The 18,337-nt window shown below is 41.4% G+C and overlaps 1 protein-coding gene across 3 annotated transcripts in view; it reads right to left on the bottom strand.

Annotated features, from left to right (window-relative positions):
* Positions 1-18,337, bottom strand: part of ST8SIA5 (ST8 alpha-N-acetyl-neuraminide alpha-2,8-sialyltransferase 5) — a 92,512-nt gene that overhangs the window by 23,912 nt on the left and 50,263 nt on the right. For all 3 annotated transcript variants that reach the window (XM_042455701.1, XM_042455702.1, XM_042455703.1), the window contains one exon: positions 4,047-4,139. In XM_042455701.1, coding sequence (XP_042311635.1) covers positions 4,047-4,139 — 93 coding nt within the window. The remainder of the gene's footprint in view (positions 1-4,046; positions 4,140-18,337) is intronic.

The raw sequence follows: 18,337 nt of genomic DNA, 5'->3' as shown, positions 1-18,337 counted from the left end.
AGATGTAAAGAGGGCCACAAGAGTAAAAAAAAATCTGAGAACCACTGTGCTAAGGCACATGGTTTTAAATTGCTTCTAATCTGTTTTAATTTGTTAACTATGGTCCAAAACACACTGCAGAAATTATTCAGTTTGAGATCACTTTAACTGCCCTGGTTCAATGCTAGGGAATTCTGGGAACTGTATGTTTGTGAGACATTTAGCTTTCTCTGTCAGAGAGCTCTGGTGCCACAATAAACTCAGGATTCCCTAGCACTGAGCCAGGGCAGTTAAAGCGGTCTCAAACTGAATGATTTCTGCAGTGTGTTTTAGATCTATAAATATGTTTGTTGTTGTTGTGTGCCTTCAGGTTGCTTCCAACTTATGGCAACCTGTCACAGGGTTTTCTTGTCAAGATATTATTCAGAGGGGGTTTGCCTTTGCCTTCCTCTGAAGCTGAGAGAGTGAAACTTTTCCAATGCGGTTTTCCATGGCTCAGTGGGGATTTGAACCCTGGTCTCCAGAGTCGGAGTCCAGTGTTCAAACCACTACACCATGCTGACCTTCTGTTGTTGTTGTTGTTGTTGTTGTTTTAATTTATACAAATTGTTTTAAACTGTTTTAACTTGTTTGTCTTAACTTTACTTGTACACTACTTTGAGATAAACTGACATAGAGCAGGATAGAAATATTTTAATCAGTAAAATAAATATATAAATCAAAGCTGGTGTTTGTGTGAACATTTTTTGTTATCTTCCCACTTGCGCCAAAGTAGCGATAAAGTCAATTTCCCAACTTGAGGACAGGATCATTTGCCACTTTGGGAAAAATGATGCCAGCTTGACTCATCCAAGAAAGAGAATGTAAGATGTCCCCAGGCAGAGAAGTACTCTTCGGTTCCTAATGTCCAAAGATATCAGGGGCAAGGAACAGGACATGCTTCCCCAGTGTGCTCATCATGGACACACTGTTATATCTGAACATAATTGCAGGTCATAGTCAGCATAATGTTCATATCTCCCCAAATGCACCCAATCTTGTCTAATTTTGGAATCTAAGCAGTGTCAAGCCTGGTTATTACTTGGATGGTGAACTGCCAGGGAATGGCAAGAATCTCCAGGTTGGGCTGGAAAAGAATCCTGCTTCATACATAACCTCCAACCTTTCATAGATGAAAACTGGGACATGCATGGACAAGCACCATCAACATGTGGTCAAGATGGTGAAAGTTATTAAGCTAGGAGGGGCTGCACCAGTTTGCTTTTTCTGGGAATGAACAGACTTCCTCCTCTCCTCTCTCTGCCTTCACAGTTAGCTCAGTGCAAACTATTTTTGCAATTTTAGCTCATTGTGTGCCAACTGAAAGAAGCCAAGGACAAAGCAGGGAAGTAGTTGGAGGAGAGAGAAATTGGGACATTTTAAAAGCAGCTGAAAAAACTGGAATGCAAGAAGATTAATCGGGACACTTAAAGAATATGTACTTGACAACACTGTATTCAGTATTAGGCGGAAATAACTGAAAATACTGGAGTAAACTGACTAATGGTTTGACTCAGCATGTTACTAAAATAAGTTAGTCAGAGAAATGGTGTCTCACTTTTGCACAATTAAACCCTTGAATTTTCCCCTCAAGATTCTAAAAGCTCTGCAGAACTGTGGCCATGCTGGATAGGGAATTCTGGGAATTGTAGTTTTTTGGGGGGAAGTACTGAGAAGGCCCTTAGGCACTCACTGATGAAATTGAGATATGATCCAAAGGACAGGATTTCCTCCAATAAAAATAAAATGAGTTACTGTCATGGCAATGGTGGTAATTTAGACCCCTGAGACACAGTTGTTCAGAATGACAAGAGCCTCCCTCCCACCCCCATAGACTGTGTGTGTGTGCGCGCGCGTACACACACACACACACTGGAGGGGCAGTTGGGAGACTTGCAGTTTACCAGACCTCTCTTTCCACACACCCTATCCATCAAAATTATGGAAATTTTTGTCTGTCCATAAATCAATGATGGACATTTTTGCCTGCCTTTCTGACAAGCCACCTTCAAGAAACTTTGAGGGGCAGCTGGTTTCTAAATCACCTGACAACCTGTCTTTAAATATGCATCAACCTCTAGTGCTTCAGAAGAAAAGAGGGCACCTCAGATCTATCGGGAAATCGTCTCTTTCTAAAGAGGGCATACCAGATTAGAAAGCCATTAAAAGTTATATACCCATGTGCATTTCTGTACTGTATAACCTTTTCTGGAATGCAACAAGGTTCTTTTCTCCTATGGCTCTTCTGCAGAGTAGGGGTTTAATATTTAAAAGTGGTATGACTATTTTCCATAAGCCATACTTAAAGAACTAGGTCATTTTGTGCTTTAGACGAGCAGAGCATGAAAATGTGGACATCTTCCCAAGGTAGAGAATAGCAAAAAGGTGTGCAGGGTGTAGAGGTAGGGAGAAATGGGTTTTGGAAGGGAAGCTAAACATGCTGAGAAAACACATCAATGCACATCCCAACAGAGGAGGTGGTGAGTCAGATATGCTGATTCAGCATGGCCAACATGGTATTTTATGTCATTCCCAATGCTAACTGCCACCTTGGGACTGGGACGAGGGGAATACTCAGATTTTGAGGAGGGCAATAGCTAAGTGCCCTTTGAGGGCACCATTCTAAATCCTTGGGTATGAATATACCCAAAGGACATTTTTATTTCCCATGATGTCCTGAATGTTACTACAATGGGGGCATTGTGGGAAGTTAATGCTATTGCCGACAGGTAGGACTACATGGCTGATGCCCACAGATGCTGGGTTCTTGGTATCTCCTCCAGAGTAAGAAAGTAATACTTAGGATCTCCAGGTATCACTGGATTGTAAATCCCAGCAATTCTAGTCAGCATAGCTGATGGTGGGAGATGCTGGGAGGAGCAACAGAACAGAGGGCTGCATCCTTGTGACCCCTACTTTTATTTCTATTGGCTACTATACTTTTAAAAAATGATCAGTTTGTTTGTTTATCAAACATAGACACATTTTATTGAAATCCCTACAGGCAGACTCCTATTATGTTTTATAGGTTTATGCAGAGTAATGTACTCTATCTGGATTACTTTGGTATGCCTTATAGATACTAACTGCATCTGTAAACTAATACTGTATGAGAAAAAGAGAAATGTGCATTCAGATATTGTACTTATTTCAATGCATTTTAATCTATACTTATTAATGTGTAAGTATTGCCCTCCATAACAGTCCCTGATGAGGGCCACACAAATATTTTCTGTCTGGAATGTGTTGGTCTTAAAAGAATAATGTCCATTTTTCTAAATATCCTGGGACTTTTTGCCTCTTTTGTATTAACCTTCCTGACTGGGCCTTCCCCCACAGTTCTCTTCTAACAATGCCTTTCCTTTAGCATTCTAAACAGAGCTGGGAGAAGTTATTTCACACCCTCCAGCATTTCACAGATGAAAATTGGGACTTGTATGGCCAAACAACATTTAAGTAATGTCAAGATGGCAAAAGTTATTAATGAGAACAGAAAAAAACAGACAAGCTAGGAAAAGCTACAGCAGTTTCCTTTTGCTTGAGTCTACTGGGACAAGATTCCACCTTCTCCCCTCCTCTGCTTCCTGCTGAATTAATTGAGTGCAAACCAGTTTTGCACTTCAAACTCAATTTGCAGAAACTGAAATAAGCCAAAGGCAAAAAGGGGAAATGGGAGCAGGAGAGAGAAACTGGGACATTTTAAATGCAGCTGGGGAAAAAAATCAGATGTCTGGGTATTAATCAGCACAGTCCCTACCAAATCAGGACAGTTGGAATGTATATTTTTGCAGGAGTAGGTAGGTGAGCTATAACTCCAGAATCCTCCACTGATATGGCCACCATGCCTGTTGGGGATTCTGGGAGATATAGCCTAAAAAGTAATCCTCTCACACTGCCATTCTGCTTCTTATTACCAAACAAACCCATGACCAGACACTAAAGTGGAGTCCTCCCTGAGCTTTATACCTAAGTGGTGACTCAACCCCAATTTTGTCTGGCTGAAGTGAAAGAACGTGTCTGCTACTTACATTGAGAGCACCTTCACATCAGTGATACCCCTTCTCAGTTCCAGGCATTTTGAAGAGTTGAACTCTAAAGGACCTTCATAAAATTCAAAATACCTAATTGGGATGAAGTGGGCAGGAGGGAGAGACAGAAGAAAAAGAAAAGAAAAAATGTAATCACAGCTTACCATTTTATCAAATAAGCATAAGCATGTACACATCTCTTTGCAAGACACCAGAAACTACTTATTTATTTATTTAACCTGAGTGGAAACCATCACTATTCACCTGCAAAGTTATGCACAGACCATAGTATCCTGTTATGCACAAAAGTTACTTTTTTGGACTACAACTCCCAGGCTCCCCCAGACAGCACAGCCATTTCCAAACTTTAGCTGCATGCACCCAGAAGCTAGAGGAAATGTGCTTGAGAGAACTGAGAAGAGCAATTCTCTATATTGCTTTACATGTTCCCCATGTCAGTTCAAATCTGTGCATACAGCAAAATCTCTCATTTCCCAACCACCTCCCAATCAAGTGTCCATTCAAATAAACTGGGAGACCCTAACAACTAAGAATTTAAATGAAAGCAGGAGTATGCTGCCTTGTTCCATCTGTCTTGAGCTACAGCCCTGTTCGTTCTTTTTATTTTGGAGCAGCAGGAGATGACCAAAGAAGTATCAGGAGAGTGTCAGGACAAGAAGGGCAGATGCCTCTACCTGCACTGAGATCCCTCCAGACCATCTGATAACAGAAGCAACAACTGAGACAAAATGTAGGCCTGTGATTCTGACATCATCACTTTTCTTCTCCTGTATGATTGTTAGCATCTTTGCCTGATGAAAATGCAAGTGAAGCTTCAGAGGATTGCATGATGTATTTTGGTCGGCCAATACAGCTATTGCTATTTTGTGCATCTGGGATTTTGTCGTATTGTGTTAGGAAAGATCTCCCCTAGCAAAGGTCTGAATTGATCGCTTGCACAAATTTTTTGAAATTTAGGCAAGGGTGAAACCCAGCTGCTATTGTCTGAAACTTGCCAGTCTCTAACATTAGTTGAATCATTTCTTTCTTTCTGGAAAAAAAGGCTATCTCATTTCTCTTTCATTTGTGTATCTGTATCCTGTTTTTCTTCCAATACGGAAACCAAGGCAATTTATTGATAAACACAGTTAAAGCAATTTATGGTACAAAAGGCTTAAAAAATCAAACAAATAAGCAATTCTATTTTTTAAAAACCACTAAATTAAAACAGCTTGAAACGTTTAAAACATAGTAATGAAGGCAAAAGCACAGCCCCCTCTGTTAAACAATTATTCTTCATCAATCAGCCAATATCAAAAAACCTGTCTAAACTAAAAACACAGAGAAATGACTAGCCTAGGCCCAAAACATGCTGCAGAAATAATCCAGTTTGTGACTGTTTTAACTGCCATGTCTCAATGCTAGGGAATTCTGGGAACTATAGTTTTGTAAGGCATTTAGCCTTCTCTGTGAGAGAACTCGGTGCCACAAGAAACTACAATTCCAAGGATTCCCTTGCACTGAGCCAGGGTAGTTAAAGTGGTCTCAAACTGGATTATGTCTGCAGTGTGTTTTGGATCCTAGTCTTCCGTGGGGAGCAGCTCCACCGTCTGGGAGTAACTATCAAGAAGACCTTTTCCTGCATCCTAAATAGATTTGCCTGTAAGCAAAGTCTTGAGAGCTCATCAGAAATTCAATTATTTATAAAGTTCAAAGCAAGAGTCCCAAGTTCCCTTTTAGTTAGGGTCAAACTAGATGCTTTCAAGGTCTGATTTTCTATAGATGAAGAAAATTTCACAAATACCTAAAATCAATTATCATTAGCAAACTACGGTTCAACCATACTGACGGTGAGGGTGTGGATACGCAGAGTGGAAATTGACCTTGGCCAGCCTGGAATGTTATATTGTTGCAGTTGATTGCAAGCTGATGGAAATTCTGGTTCTCACCACTCAATGTATCATTTACTGTTACATTTGGGCAGCATAGACTAACCAATGCTAAGGAAACAAATATCTCATTGTTGGTTGTTAAAATTAATTCTGAAATGATACTTTTCGTCTAATGAAGTCATGAGAACCTCTCTACTGCAAACATGGGTTTACAGCTTTTTGTATTTTCACAGTGTGAGCTTATACATTTCTGGTTTGTTACAATACAGCTGTTCTTTGCTCCTGGTACAGGATTGGTTCAGGAGGAGAAGGGAATCTCTTCGCTCAAGGGCTGCATCCGCACTGCAGAAATAATCCAGTTTGATTACCATGGCTCAATGCTATGGAATTCTGGGGGCTGTATGCGGGTTACACACCGCCACTTCCGACGCACTCTGTGCGTGCTAGGGTTACGAAGGGGCGTCCTAGGGTTAGGAAGAGTTGTCCCTTCCTAACCCGCCCCGGCCCCAACACGCATGGAGCACGTCATAAATGGTGGCGCCCATCCACATGGGCGCCGCCATTTTGACGTCTTGGACGCTGTGCGTCCAGACGTGTCATGGCAGAAGTGACGCCGTGAGGGCGCGCTCCACCCCTCGCGGCGCCACTTCCGTGTTTTGAAAAGGAGCACCATTTTGGCACTCCTTTTTCGCTGCGGAGGGAAGCCTTGCGGTCTGGCTGCTGGGGCTTCCCTCCACAGCAAATGGCGGCGGCGGGAAAACGGCCCCTAGAGGGCCATCTGTAACCCGCCGTAGTTTGTTATTGCACCAAAGCTCTCTGACAGAGGCTAACTATTTCACAAAACTACAATTCCAAGAATTCCATGGCATTCAGCCATGATAGTTAAAGTGGCATCAAACTGGATTATTTCTGCAGTGTGGATCCAGCCAAGGATAATGATCTTTCCACACAGATTCACTGTCTGAACGCAGTCCATCTACAGGGTGGCCATACTGGGAACTGATTTTGACATTGCAACTGAGATTAAGCCTTCCCCCAAATACTGTATCATAAAACTTAGGTAGACTCATATAGCAAAAATCCATTCTACTGGCTTTTTCCCAGCATCCGTTCATTAGTTTTGATGGGAGACATGCAAAACGTGTAATTAAGCATAAGACTGAGGACAGCAATAAATAGGATGTGTTATCTCATTCTTGTATGTCCTCTCCTTTGCCTTTACATTTCAAACTTGAATGACCACAGTCCTTCTTTGGGAACATTATCTGTGCTAAAGTAGAAAAAATGCCTTTTGGGGCAGTTGGATGATGTAATGTCTACCTGCAGTTCTCAAACTTTGGTTGTACAGATATTTTGGACTCCAACTCCCACAATTTCTCACCATTGCTGTGGCAATTGACATGCAAAATACCTGGAGGACCACTGATTTACATCTCCCATGCCTCTCTGGAACCTATGCGTTCCCCCAAAAGCAGTGGATAACTTATGAGCTGCATCTCCACTGCAGAAATAATCCAGTTTGGCACCACTTGAACTGCCAAGGCTCAATGCTATGGAATTCTGGGAATTGTATTCTTGTGAGATATTTAGTCTTCTCTGACAGACAGCTCTGGTGCCACAGGAAACTACAAATCTAAGAATTCCATAGCATTGAGCCATGGCAGTCAAAGTGTTCTCAAGCTGCATTATTTCTGCAGTGCAAAGGAGACTAGCTTATAGTCAGCTTTGTGTCTTCAGAAATAGAGGGCTGTCACTGATTCTTCAAACAAGTATGCTTTGGTAGGTGTGTTGTTGCTGTTAAACATTTTTAAAAATTGCTTTCCTGCCCATCAACAAACTCATTAGAGTTTGTAGATATATTCTAATTTAGCTATTTCTCTTTCCAGTCTTCCTTTGCAGTACTTTTTTTTGTTCAAGGACAGCTGTCCTGAGGTTAGAGATGGAATGGCCAGGAAAACTGAAATGTTCTGCAACAGGTTTTTGTGTATTCCTATTCCTAATATCTCACATCCTCTAGCACAGAGACTTGCCTGTTTGCCCACTGTAGGGTGCTGAAGGGCCTTGTTGACAGAGGATGGCATACACCACATTAGAGGATGAGCAAGTGAAAGTCTTTCTAATATGATCCTAACTTATTCTGTTTATGGCCAACCAAAGTTCCTGGGTGGTTTTCAAAGGTAATCTGGTGGATAAAACATGGATGCCCAAGTTCAGAAGCCCTTGCAAGTCTGATGGGTACAGAAGTGGCCAAGACAGACCACTGGCATAGCTAGGACCAGACTACCAAATAGCCCTGAGATCACTTGGGCAGTGAATCTGTTATGGGTTTCAGTCTTAACGTAAAAGAAGCTATTCAAGGTGTTAAATCCTATCCCCCAAAATTGGTTCAGCACTTTGAAAAAGACTATTAAGGTTCAGACTAAAATCTGGAACAGATTCACCATCCCAGTAAGTCCAGAGTCACCACCTTTGGAGCTGCCTTTGCTTTTCTAAATAGAAGATCTGTGGCAAATAAAAGGATGCTCCTTTACCATGAAGCTCTTAGCCCATGATCACAGGGAAAAGTAAATGAAGATAGGTGAATCAATCTCCATGTCTGCCATGGAGTGGTTGTGCTGCCTGACATTCCTAAATTAGAAATAATAATAATGGCACATTACAGACCGCCAGATTGTGGCGGTCTGCTGCCGCCGCCATTTGCACCATCCAGGAGCCGCAGCCTTTAAACGGCGCGGCTCCCGGACGCTTTCAAGAAGGAGCGTGGAAATCGCGCTCCTTCTGAGGACCCGGAAGAGGCGCCGCAAAGCTCAAGGGGCGCATTTGCGGTGTCATTTCCGGGGCGACACGTGCGGACGCAACGCATCCAGCACATAAAGATGGCGGCGCCCGTGTGTATAGGGCGCCACCATCTTTACACCCTCGTCACGTGCTAGGGGTGAGGCCAGTGTGGACACTAGGTCCTCGGCTAACCCCTAGCACGTGACGGGGGTGTATTAAAGGCCCGTCTATAACGCGCCACAAATAATCACATTTCAACAGCTCATCTGGCTTATGGGGATCTGACAGACAAGAGGGAAAGTTGGCTCATAAAGGGCTTCCAAAAGCAAAAGAAAGAGAGAAGTTTGGCGATGGGGCTGCCAGCCAATTTGATAAGATGGCTATAAACATTTTCCAAGGTATCCTGCAGTTTTCCCCTCAGTTGTTTCCTGTTTACCCAGATAAGTGGCTCAAAAAACAAGCAAACAATGAAGTAAACCTGGGCTCTAGACAGAAGAAGGAACAGCAAGGAAATGTTTGCCCAGCACTAAATAAAATTTTAGCAAACTGCAAAACTATGCTGGAAGAAGGCCAGAATTTAGGCTGGGTTATAAGTACACTCTAAAGCCCATGCTCCCCAAAAGGCATTCATGTCGTGTTAGTGCTCACTCTCTCGCTCTTGCTCTCTCACACACAGACACACAGATACACCAAATGTTACACAAGATGCTGCACAAAATATATGTGTGCATGTAACTACTTTCAGGCCACCTGTTGACTTAAGGCAACTCAATGAATTTCATAGGGTTTTCTTAGGCAATGAATCCTCAGAGGTGGTTTTGCCAGTTTCTTCCTCTGCTCATTTGCTTTGCTTTAAAACAAGGGACTTCTGTTGGCCTCCAGATGTTATTGGACAGCACTTGCTGTTGCTCTAGTCAGCATAGCCAGTGGTGAAGATTACTGGGAATCACAGTACAACATCTGGAAAGTCATATGTTTCTCATAGAGTGTAACTATGGAGGTGGGAATTAAGGCCAAAATAAATCGGCTTCGGGTCATTTTGGAGGTATGCTGTTGAAATGACACATGCATATCCAGCTAGTTTTTGTGTGTGTGTTTTTAAGAGGTTGTATGTTTTATAGTTTTTTAAATTGCATTGGGATGTTTTTAACATGTTGTTGGTGATACTTGTTTGTTAAATGTTATATTGTATCACTTTTGTTGTACACCGCTGTGATCGAATTTGGAATTTGGAATAGCGGTATATAAATAAAATGTTGTTGTTGTTGTTCTTGTTGTTATTATTATCTTAAGAGGCCAAAAGCTGCACTCCAGTCCTTAGGATTGGAGCGTGGCTTTGGCCCGGCTTCCAGCCTCTTAGGACACATGCAGCATTTAAACAGCATACCTCCAAAGTGACCCGAAGCAGCTTTATTTTGGCCTGTCTGGGCCTGCAGTCTCCTTCCTTGGAGGTTTTTCAACATAGGTTGGATGGCTACCTGTCACAGGGAGCACTTTAATTGTGTATACCTGCATAGCAGAAGGCCCCTTGTGATCTATTCCAGCTCAATGACTCTACAATTTTAGCCTTTACCTGTCCCTTTTCTTTGGATGCCTAAGCAGTATTACTAAATGTTACTGCATATTACTGAAATATTAAGGTACTGCTGTGCTAGAAATGTGAAGACTGAAAGAAAATGTCATTTGGTTGGGCAGAATACTTATTTGGGGGAGGGGGCAATGCCCTCATTTTGCGCATACACACCCCATAGCTACATTGCTGCTCCCACCCCTGAATTACCGTCTCTCCCAACTCACATCCTCCTCTGCAACTGATTAGCACAGTCAGTTTGCAGCTGTGCAGAAAGGCCTCTTACCAAATGCAGCACTTGTGACACCTCCCCCTGAAAAATCTCTGCATTTCTGCCCATACGCTTGCTGCCGCCAGTGTGGCTTGCACATCTCCTTACTCTCACTGTGAACAATGCAATTATGCAGACTTTTAAAAGCTGCATTAAGAGCAGAGAAAGGAAATCACCCTATTTGCTGCACTCAGCCTTACTTGAGCAACCTCAAGTTCAGCAGCATGATGGCTGGTAGACAGAAGTCAGTTTAGTGTTTATTTGCTCATACAAAATAGGTTTCTACTTCCTTACAATGCTGCTGGAATAGTCCACATAGTGCTTTGCTTTGGGACAGGAGTCCCCATTTTTTTTAAAATGTGCCCTTATCCTGTGGAAAGTTGCAAATTGTGACTCTGAGGTCAGAAGAATGAATGATAAATCCACTCTGAGTTTCACTATGAACCAGGGTTGGCTGCTTTAAACCAGGTTGGGTTAAAGCAATGGGAGTACAGATAGGCACTGCAACACATCCAGTCACTCTTAAAATAATTCCTCTGACTGCCAATCTGTTTTTCTGATTTACTCACAATTCTGATTCTGGTCTTCTGATTTAGGATTGGTGAACTTTAAACCTTTTCCCTCATAAACCTGGCTACATTACTTCCAGAGAAAATGAGGTAAGGAGAGACTTGATGGTGACATGCCAGGTTTCGAATGCCCACTCCACAGAAACTTGCCTGGGGCTAAATACGGTTTGGTTTATCGCTTGCTCATTGCTACACTTTTCCCCCTTTGCACATGCCTTCTGAGATGTTTGGGCTTGTTTATTTGCCTAATCCATATCCCAGTCTTTTAACATCAATAATTGTTTACAGAGTAGAAAACTAAATAATGAGAAACAGTCAGAATACAGTCCTAAAGAGTACAGTTCTAAGCACAGGAAATACTAAAATAAAGCATGTGAACCAAAAACTGCAACAGTCCTTTCCAAAAAACAATAAAGTCCCTTCTGTCAAAATCACTAACACTTTGGGCTTGTTTGTTTTTTATTCTGACCTTCTTGTTAGTGGTTTTAGTGCTGCCAGGATTTTTAATGGTGATTTCTCTCATTTCTTGATGTTGGAGCTTTTGTGCTAAACAGCAAGTTTGGCATTCACATAATAAATAAATATATATTGTCAATGCCTCCTGCTATCAAAGGATAAAAACCAAAACATTTCCTTAGTCATTGCAGAAGGTTATGACTTGGCCCTCCTGCTGACAGTTATAGCAAAGTCACCTTGCCAAACAGCTGGCTTTGTAACACTCCAACAGCAAGAGCCTTGAGGCTGGGTATGTCCAATACCAAGTGAAGTGATGGCAGTGAAGGACAGTGAAGAAAGCTGACAGGAAGGAAATCAACTTATTTGGAATCAGGGTTGTCAGGTGTACATTATTATAGAGGATTCCAAAGGTTGCAAAGTTTGTCCCTAATAGGACTAGAAAGTGCAAGTGCAGATTTACAGTAAAACACAGAGAAAACAAAAAAATAATGACTACAGATGAACTGCATAACTTTAAAATAAATAATGAAGACATTGATATAGTTCAAGATTTTCCATACCTTGGCTCAGTCATTAATCAGAATGGAGACTGCAACCAAGAAATCAGAACAAGACTAGGACTTGGAAGAGCAGCTATGAAGCAGTTAGATAAGATCATGAAGTGTAAACATATTCAATGTAATATCAAACTCAGGATTGTCCATACCATTGTATTTCCCATTTCAGCTCATGCTTGTGAAAGCTGGACAGTGAAGAAAGCTGATAGAATCAAGTCATTTGAAATATGGTGCTGCAGTCTGAAGAGTTCTGTAGGTACTGTGGACCGCCAATAAGACAAACAACTGGTGTTTTGGAGCAAATGAGGCCTGAACTATCCCTAGAAGCCAAGATGATGAAACTGAGACTGTTGTACATGAGTGTCTCATGAGAAGACATGACTCACTGGAAAAGACAATGATGCTTGGGTATGTAGAAGGCAGAAGGCAAAAAAGGAAGACTGCATTTCAGATGGATAGATTCAATCAAGGAAACCTTGGCCCTGATTCTTCAAGATCTGAGCAGGACTGAGGATGATAGGGTGACTTGGAGGTCTTTCATTCAAAGGGCCACTATGGGTCAAAGCTGATTCAACAACAGTTGGCAAAAATAAGGAGTAACAGGTGTCTCTTATTTAAAAGTATGTTCCCTGTTTAAAGGCTATTGCTTTTATACAGTCTGAACAAAAAGTGCCCCAAAACCCTTATATGTTTTGGGTACTCCATTAAAAACAAAAATGTGTGCCTCATGTAATTTATGAGTGTGTTCAATATGTTAATTTTACAAAGAAATGAATGGCTATGTTAACAGAAATCAACACTTTAATTTGACATTTAGGCAGATCACTGTTAATTAGTACTTCATGACTGTCAATCTTATATTTATTTATTTATTTTATTTTATTTTATTTTATTTTATTTTTATCCCACCTTTCTCCCAAAATGGGACCCAAGGCAGCAAACATATGTCAAGAGTTGACATATATGTCAAGAGTTTCAACTGTCCCTTACTGGTATTTTGAAAATGTAGCAACTCCATTTGAAATATGGTTCTGGAAAGCAAAGCAAACCTGAAGTCCCCCTAGAAGCCAAAAGAAACTGAAGCTATCCTACTTTCCATATGTCATGAGACACCGGACTTTATCAGACAAGGGAATTGGAAGTATAATCCAATGGTAATCTGAACACAATCATGGGGTTTAACGTTATTGCGTGATAACCCACTACACGCAAATTCGGGCAATGGGAAGTCAGTCCGAATGCAATCATGTGGTTTCACGTTATTGCATTATAGACTGCCACACGCAAATTCAGGCAATGGCATTCTATTTTCAGGCAATGGGAAATCAGTTTGAACGCAATGCGCATTCACGTAATTGCGCGAAACTAGCGACTTTAAGTGAATGCGTTCTGGCCCCACTTTCTTTTCATTCGAATTTAAGAGAAATTCTTCCCGTTTGATAAACTCCAACATGACTCATTAGCAAAGCCAATAATGATTGGTAAAGTGGGAGACAGTAGGAAAAGAGGAAGACTTTGGTCCAAAACACAATGCAGAAATCATCCAGTTTGAGTCCACTTTAACTGCCCTGGCTCAGTGCTAGGGAATCCTGGGAACTGTAATTGTGGCACCAGAGCTCTCTGACAGAGAAGGCTAAATGTTTCACAAAACTACAGTTCCCAGAATTCCCAAGTACAGTCAGCCCTCCTTATCCACGGATTTTTTTATCCATGGATTCAAGTATCCTCAGCTGAAAAATATTTTTTTTAAAAGTAGAAATTCCAAATAGCAAATCTTGATTTTGCCATTTTATATACAGGACACAATTTTACTATCCCATTGTATTTAATGGGACTTTAGCATCCACAGATTTTGATATCCATGGGGTGGGGGGTGTCGTAGAGCCATACCCCAGACGATAACAAGAGTCCACTGTATTGAGCCAGGGTGATTAAAGCGGTCTCAAATTGGATTATTTCTGCAGTGCGTTTTGGACCAGTGTTACAGGGGAATAGACTCGATCAAGGAAGTACTGCCCTGACTATGAAGGGCCTGAGTAGGGCTGGTGATGGCAGGACATCTTGAAAGTTGCTCATTCATAGGGTCACCATAAGTTAAAGCTGACTTCATAACAATTACCAACAACTGATCCCTAAGATTCCAGTATCATTGCAGAAAGTTTGCAGATGACCCTTCTAAATCAAATGCCTTGAGGAAAGTAGTGGCCAAAGGTCATGACTTTTTCTGCAGCTTACTCAGGTATCAAGTCATTCTCAACGGATTAGTGTATTAGACTGGAGTGAGGAGAGCCAAGTTCTAATTCTCCTTGAACTTTGAAACAGCATAGCAAAGGGGATTCTTCAATAAAAAAATTTTTAATGGAAATGGGGGACATGTGAGAATGTGCAGGAAGCTGTCCACCTTGCCTCAAACAAACGGTGGTATTAAAAATCTAATAATGAAATAAGCAATAGAGACATACCTAAGTTAACAAGGGTTCTGACAAATTCTTTTTTACAAAACCCTTTTAATATCCACTTAGGTCCCCCTCCTCTTTGTCCTCTGTCTAGCTAGTGGGAAGGTGTTTTTTTAGTTCCAACAGCAATGGGAAGCTGGTGAAGGAGAGCTGGTGAAATACAACCTGCAGTAAACAATGCAATAAAGCTTGACCTGGGAAAGAATGGGATTATACTCTACCCAAACCTACTGTGGCTGCAAGTGTCTCCTTACAACAGGTAAGGTAAAGAGCATCTGCACCCAGGATCCCTCACTGTGCATGTGGGAACAGCAAAACAGAGAAACGGAGAGGCCAGTTAGGCACACTTCACCAGTTATCCCAAGCAGATTTGTTTTTTTAAAAAAAGCACAAATCTGTAAATCTGAATACCAAAACAGCAATCATAAGAAAAGTGGCAGCTGGTGAAAAATGAATCAGTTCCGTATGCATTTTGGAAGAAGCTTTTAGGTATTTTCTAAAAGGTTCAAAATCTTTTTATTTACTTATACACTTTTATACATTTACTTATCAGGCCTAGTTGTTTCATTTCACATGTGCTTATTGTCAGCTTTGAATAAAAAACTTCGTGAAACATGTTGACCTGCTTTTCTTTTTTGTAGTATAAGAATTTATACCAATCTGTTCCAGGTTATTTCTAGCTTTGATATAAATTTTCCATTAAAGAGCTAATGCCCTGGAACTCATCCAGTTCATTAACTGTAATTTCAAGTTCAGTTGTAACATTTAGTGAGTTCCTGATAGGCTGTTAAGTGGCTGATGGGATGCATTGAACCTGATGGGTCACAGGTTGTGTGGGAATATTTTGGACAGTTCCAGGCAATAGACCGCTGGGTGCAAATCACAACACAATTTCAAGTGACCCCATGCAGAATGAAAAAACAAAAACTGAATTCTATGCAAGAGCTTTTTGGGCCTTAAATAGCCACTGACTGGAGAAAATACCAAGGGCCAAAATTCCCCAAGCCTTTTTTTAAAGAAAATTAAAGGAAGGTCAGTGGTTTCAGAGTGATGCATTTTGCAAACACTAACAACCTGGCTCTTGAAACTACTGCTGTACAGGAGACATATTAGCCTTTTAGAATTTACTGTACTGATCAGCTTTCTCTATATTCTTTGCTCAGGTTCACATTGCATCACATGCTACGTCTGACCTTCAAAATGAATGCAGCACTATATAAGCTTAATGCTTATGTCTAGAGAACTCTAAAGCCATCCCTGCCTTCACATCCTTATGATCCTGTACAGTAGCACATGACTTGCAGGTAGCATTACAGCCAGTTTATCTTCCCCATTAGTGTTGAACCACAGCTGCTAACACTATGCCTAGTGGAAATGTTTATTTTTTTTAAAAAAAATCCATCCTTACAGCAAGGAAATGGTAAGGCCACTGCATGGAGAAGATGGTGAAATGCTAACAGGGAACAGAGAGAATGCAGAACTACTCAACACTTTCTTTGCCTCTGTCTTTTCTGAGAAGGAGAACAATGCTCAACCAGGGGGAAATGGAGCAATAAGGAAAATGCAGCACAGAATAGCTAAAGAGGTAGTGCAGGAACACCTGACTATTCTAAATGAATTCATGTCTCCAGGACCATATGAACTTCATCCAAGGGTATTACAAGAACTGGCAGAAATAATCGCAGAATCACTGGCAATAATCTTTGAGAATTCTTGGAGAACAGGAGAGGCCCCAGCATAGTGGCGTCTCCTACTTTGGAGGTTTATAAACAGAGGCTGGATGCTCATCTGTTGAGGGCGCTTCGGCTGTGTCTTCCTGCATGGCAGGGGCCTAGACTGACTGGCCCTTGTGGTCTCTTTCAGTTCTGTAATTCTATGGTTTTAATATTCTTTGTCCCAACTTAGGACCCAAGGTGGCTCACATCATGAATTAAAACATGGCACATACATCTAAAAAACCCTAATGACAAAAAGGTAAAAGGCAATTAAACAAACACTTTGCTTGACAGGTTTTACAAAAACTCTTCTGTACACATAGCTTTAATTAATTTTAAACTTAATTCATTTTAAACTGAAGGAGTACAAAACAGGATTAGGAAAAGCATTCAGAGTGTGAACTGGTAAACAAATAGATGTTTGCCTGTACATGTACATGATACTGCACCTCTCACTCCATAGTGGTTTACACATAATACCCACAAAGAGCAGATCTGCATGTGGTTATTAGACTGCAATTCCCAACACCCCTCACCTCTGTCTATGTCTGCTATGACTGATGGGAGTCACAGTCCTACAACTACTCAAAGCCCACATATTCCCAATGCTGAATTAGGATGTATGAAGAAGAAACAGTCTTCTGCCTTCCCCCTGACAATTGGTTGTATAGCCTAGTGGCATTTTCACACTACATGATTATAACACTGATACCACATTGACTGCCATGGCTGCATCTTCCAGAATCCTAGGATTGGCAATTTAGAATAGGGCACTGAGATTTCTTAATCAGAGAGATCTTGAGCCCTTCCACACTACACAGTGACAACACTATGTTTCCATGTTGGCTCTCATGCTCCATCCTATGAAATCCTGGGACCTGCAGTTAAAAGAGGGGTATTTAGAATTCTCAGCTAGAGAGCTCTAGTGCCTCACCAAACTACAAATCTCAGGATTCCACAGGACACAGCCATGCCAATTAAAGTGGAATTGTGAGGCTGTACACATACAGGACAAAAGGCCCATGTTCTCCTGGTGTTGGCCTAGCCAAATGACACAGGCCAATAGTCACTGGCCAAGCTTGGGCAAACTGGACACAGATCCTTAGGATCTGGTACAATCCCAGTCCAAAAGGCAATCCAGTCTAAAAAGACCAGCTGTGTGAAGCAAAGTTTTTGTGAAACTCTGATGTAACAGCTGGCAGACTGGACAAGCCCATTGACTCCTTACCTGCTGCCACTGTGGCAACCTCTCTGAAGGTGTCTGCCACAGCCTGTGATGTTTGGCATTTGGCAATGTGGGTGTAGCCAGATACCCCACTTTCACCTTTATGGTCTGCGGAGAGGGTGCAAGATCAGCAGCATGTAAGGAGTGTGCAGCAGTAGCAGCAGATCCATGGTGTGGCTGTGGGCTAGCATGTGAATATCCCCATCCCCCTGTCACCACACCATCCTAGGGACTGACTTGAGATGGAACCACAGGCAAGATACTACAGGACTTGCCTGTGGTAACCTGCCCATCTTAGTATTAGAACTGTGTAGTGTGAAATGGCCCCAGGTTTCTTTGAAGATTTTGCATGTTTTCTAAAGCAGCAAACAATCTGCGATCAGAGACAACAGATGTACAAGTCTGCCTACCACAGGTAAAGATGGCTCTGCACAAGATCTTTCAGTTCTCTGGGAAGAATACATTACATGTGTACATATGTATGTTTGATTTACCTCCTTCTTAACTTTCAGCTTCAAAATCTTTGGTTTGAAAAAAAGAAATTAAGTGAGCCAATCCACCCTACTGTGGCATCTCCAATATAGAAATAACAATATAGGATGCCCTTACAGAATAGCAATAAGGATTATGCCTACAAACCATGCATATAACCCATTGTTTAAATGCTTGAAATGCACTATTTTATTTTATTTATATTTTTCCCTATGCAGAAACCAAGATGGTACAGAACCCATTACAGCAAGTTACACCTAAATAATAATAATAATAATAATAATAATAATAATAATAATAATAATAATAA

The sequence above is a fragment of the Sceloporus undulatus genome, chromosome 2, assembly GCF_019175285.1.
Source record: "Sceloporus undulatus isolate JIND9_A2432 ecotype Alabama chromosome 2, SceUnd_v1.1, whole genome shotgun sequence".
NCBI classification, from domain to species: domain Eukaryota; kingdom Metazoa; phylum Chordata; class Lepidosauria; order Squamata; family Phrynosomatidae; genus Sceloporus; species Sceloporus undulatus.
This window is presented reverse-complemented; position numbering and strand designations above follow the sequence as displayed.